At 36.6% G+C, this 3,457-nt stretch overlaps 1 protein-coding gene across 1 annotated transcript; it reads left to right on the forward strand.

The window, feature by feature from the left end:
* Positions 1-968: 968 nt before the first annotated feature.
* On the forward strand, positions 969-2,732 carry LOC149253132 (hydroxycinnamoyltransferase-like). The gene is made up of 2 exons (XM_089456756.1): positions 969-1,460; positions 1,550-2,732. Exons 1-2 carry the CDS (start codon positions 1,026-1,028, stop codon positions 2,531-2,533), a joined length of 1,419 nt encoding a protein of 472 aa, XP_089312882.1. The 5' UTR covers positions 969-1,025; the 3' UTR covers positions 2,534-2,732.
* The last annotated feature ends 725 nt before the right edge of the window (positions 2,733-3,457 follow it).

Genomic DNA, 3,457 nt, shown 5'->3' on the forward strand with positions numbered 1-3,457 from the left:
TACATAGACCCGGAGAGTTTTCAGCCAAGTGATAAATTACTAGTGAGTTATATACATATGAACTCCGCTGTAAAGACGCAACGAGCGAATTTCATATATTAGCGTGATACGCCGGTTACGCCAAGTTATTGAAGTTTAATACGGTAATTATTAAGATATCATGTGCAGCTTGAATTATTAAGGAAAAACTTATTTATTTTTTAATAATTTTATATCTCTCTATTTTTATTTTTATTTTAAATACAAAGTTGCATAATCAAATTCATCGATCAAATTCAATTCGATAAAATATATGACAGTGAAAAAATGATTAAAAATTATGAAAAAAAAATTGACTTTCTTAACTTTAGAAAACATAAATACGGAATAAATCTAGTCTTTCAGCGCAATTGGTATTCTCTTATCCTGTGGTTGGGTTGGGTTCATGAGCATTGAGATCTCATTGGGAACTTCTGTAGCCTGTGACTATGGGCACGAGACCAGATTAAGGTAAAGTTTTCCCCGACAGTTTCAGTGGTTGCACCGCTCATCCATACTGTGAGGCATCGAATGTTCCTCTCCAGTCTGGACATTAGTTGGATTACAAATAACAACGTTAGGTATCTTTTTAACCTAACTTATTTTTTTTAGGTATAATTTACGTAACGTATCTTCTTAGGTATAATTTACCTAACGTATCTTTTTAATGTATAATTTACGTGACGTATCTTTTTAGGTAATTATTCAGCTACCATGTGCAGCTTGAATTATTAAGGAAAATCTTATTTGTTTTTTAACAATTTTATATCTTTGTTTATTTTTTTTAATTTTAAATGCAAAGTTGCATAGGCAAATTCATCGATCAATTCAATTCGATAAAATATATGACATTAAAATTTTTATAAAAAATCATGAAAAGAAAATTGACGACAACATAAATACGGAATAAATCTAGTCTTTCGGCGCAATTGGTATTCTCTTTTCCTGTGGTTGGGTTGGGTTCATGAGCATTGAGATCTCATTGGGAACTTCTGTAGCCTGTGACTATGGCACGAGACCAGATTAAGGTAAAGTTGTCCCCGACAGTTTCAGTGGTTGCACCGCTCATCCCTACTGTGAGACATCGAATGTTCCTCTCCAGTCTCGACATTTTTTGGATTACAAATAACAACATTAGGTATCTTTTTTTCTATAAAACCAGAGGTCTGGAGGAGTTTTCTACGATAGTGGAGACGCTAAAAGGGAGCCTGTCTTCAGTTCTGGTGGACTTCTATCCCTTTGCAGGTCGGTTGGACATCCAGGCAGGAGATTCGAGTCGGCCCGAAGTTGACTGCAATGATGGTGGTGTGAAATTCGTTGAAGCGTCCATTGATGTGACGTTTCAGGAACTGGAGAAAGATGATTTTCAGCACAAAAGGTTCTTTGAGCAACTTGCCGTTATGAATGAAAGCAGCTACGACGCTCCGCTCCTGACCATCCAGGTATCACCTCTCATAATCACCACATGGTTCTGATCTATTTCTACAATTAATAATAGCTCAGAATCACATACATATTTGAGTTTGTGCAGGTGACCGCTTTCTTGGGAGGAGGAATTTGCATTGGAACGACTGATCATCACGCTATTGCAGACGCCAATTCCTTCTGGTATTTCATGAAATGCTGGGCGGATCGCAGCAAAGGACTTCCGATTTCCAAAAAGCCTGAGCACAAGAGAACAGTATTCAAACGCGACAAAAAGAATTACGCGCTACCCATGATTTGTTCGAAGGTCCAAGAGGTAGTGACGGATCGGGTAAAGGGAGCGCAGATTTTGAAGTTTCTGTCCGACGATTCGCTGCCTGTGACTTTGGAATCTCCTATGCAAGGCAACGAATTTATGGGTGACGTCGATATTAGTATCGAGATATCCATGCAAGACGAAATCTCAACTTTTCATTTTAGCGGAAAAATGATTCAAAATCTGAAGGAACGAGCTCAGGCTTCAAGTTCATTTGTTGGAGTTGCAGCACATTTCTGGAGATGTGTAATGGAAGCTCGCAGAGTCCCAGATAACCAACCAGTTCGTCTGCTAGTGCTTGCAGATTGCAGAGACCAGGTAATTCCTCCTTTGCCATCAACGTATTTTGGGAACTGCATATGCCCGGGTGTGGCCCAGACTACGGCCAAGCAGCTATTGGAGGGAGATATGAGCTTTGCTGCTGGCCTCATCGAAGAGGTAATCAAATCCTGCAAATCAGAGGTGCAGCTTAACAATTATATTGACTGGATCGAATCTCGCAACCTTTGCGTGTTCGACGTTTTTGACCATCGCTACTGTTTCAATGTCGTGGGCTCCCCTAGATATCCTGTTTACGATGATATAGACTTCGGATGGGGAAAGCCGCTAAGCGTGCAGCCTGCAACAATTAATGAAATTGGGGCGATGGTTTTGGTCGCTGGAAGAGCCGGTGGAGGGAGTATTGATGTGTCCACTCGCCTTCCTCGCGATCAGATGGAAACCCTAAAACGCATCCTCACGAGCAGAGCTGAGGCCCTACCTTGCCGGTTATAAAATCGAACTCTACTCGACTTGAAATATTTGTTCACTATGATGCAATGTTTTTTTAAATGTTGGTATAGTTCACGCCGTATGAAGATGAAATAAATATGTCAATTTACCGTTTCTCCGCGATTAAAAAGAAGTTGGTAAATTTTGTTGTCATTATGCCTATGGGCATTTTGAAAATAGGTTTCCATAATTAATCTTATTGTAATAATTATTATTATGTTGACTATAATAATTTCTTGATATTTAATTTTATAAATTATGAAATTATTTTTTCATAATTTATAAAATAAAAAAAAATATTTTGTTACCATTTGATTGATTTAAAAATTTGGGTTTTTTATTTTGAGGTTTTTGTGACTCATGAATTTTGGCCAGTGTTCATGGGTATCATGAGTAATATCTTTTTATAGAAATAAAAATAAAACAATATTTCGCCGTACATGTGTCCGTTTTTGTTTAATTGGATGGGCTGGATTTCAATTAGGTGAATATACTTCAAATTATGTGTCGTGTGAGTGGCATATCCATGGGTGTGGCTATTTATATTGTTTATTTATATAGGAGTTATTTTTAATGTGATTTTTTAGACTTTTAGGTGTTGGAATTTATTGGAAAATTTTGAGGTGAAATCTTGATTTCTGTTATTTAAATCAGTTTTTTCACTGTATGATTCAGCGCCCTCGAAAATCTTTAGGACACTTCTATTGCACAGGATTACCCATCAAACATTTGATTTCAATAAATTCCTCCCTGATTTTAGAGAAATTTGACCCTCGCAGTAAAAGCTTCCAAAAAGTCGCACTAAAGACAACTCCATTTTTATATCAAAATTCATATATATAATATTAATTTAAAAAATATGATTACATATATTTCATTGTTCTTTCTTAAAAATATTAAAACTCTCTTTTAAACAAAAATTTTGGG

This window comes from Pinus tabuliformis, chromosome 7, assembly GCF_031772625.1.
Source record: "Pinus tabuliformis cultivar Carrire ecotype Pingquan chromosome 7, CPIR1, whole genome shotgun sequence".
Taxonomy (NCBI): domain Eukaryota; kingdom Viridiplantae; phylum Streptophyta; class Pinopsida; order Pinales; family Pinaceae; genus Pinus; species Pinus tabuliformis.

Bases quoted from the DNA above. Each gene is read 5' to 3' on its own strand.
- LOC149253132 (XM_089456756.1), top strand. From the start codon at position 1,026: ATGGCACGAGACCAGATTAAGGTAAAGTTGTCCCCGACAGTTTCAGTG. The intron at 1,461-1,549 runs GTATCACCTCTC...GAGTTTGTGCAG, and splicing joins CTCCGCTCCTGACCATCCAG to GTGACCGCTTTCTTGGGAGG.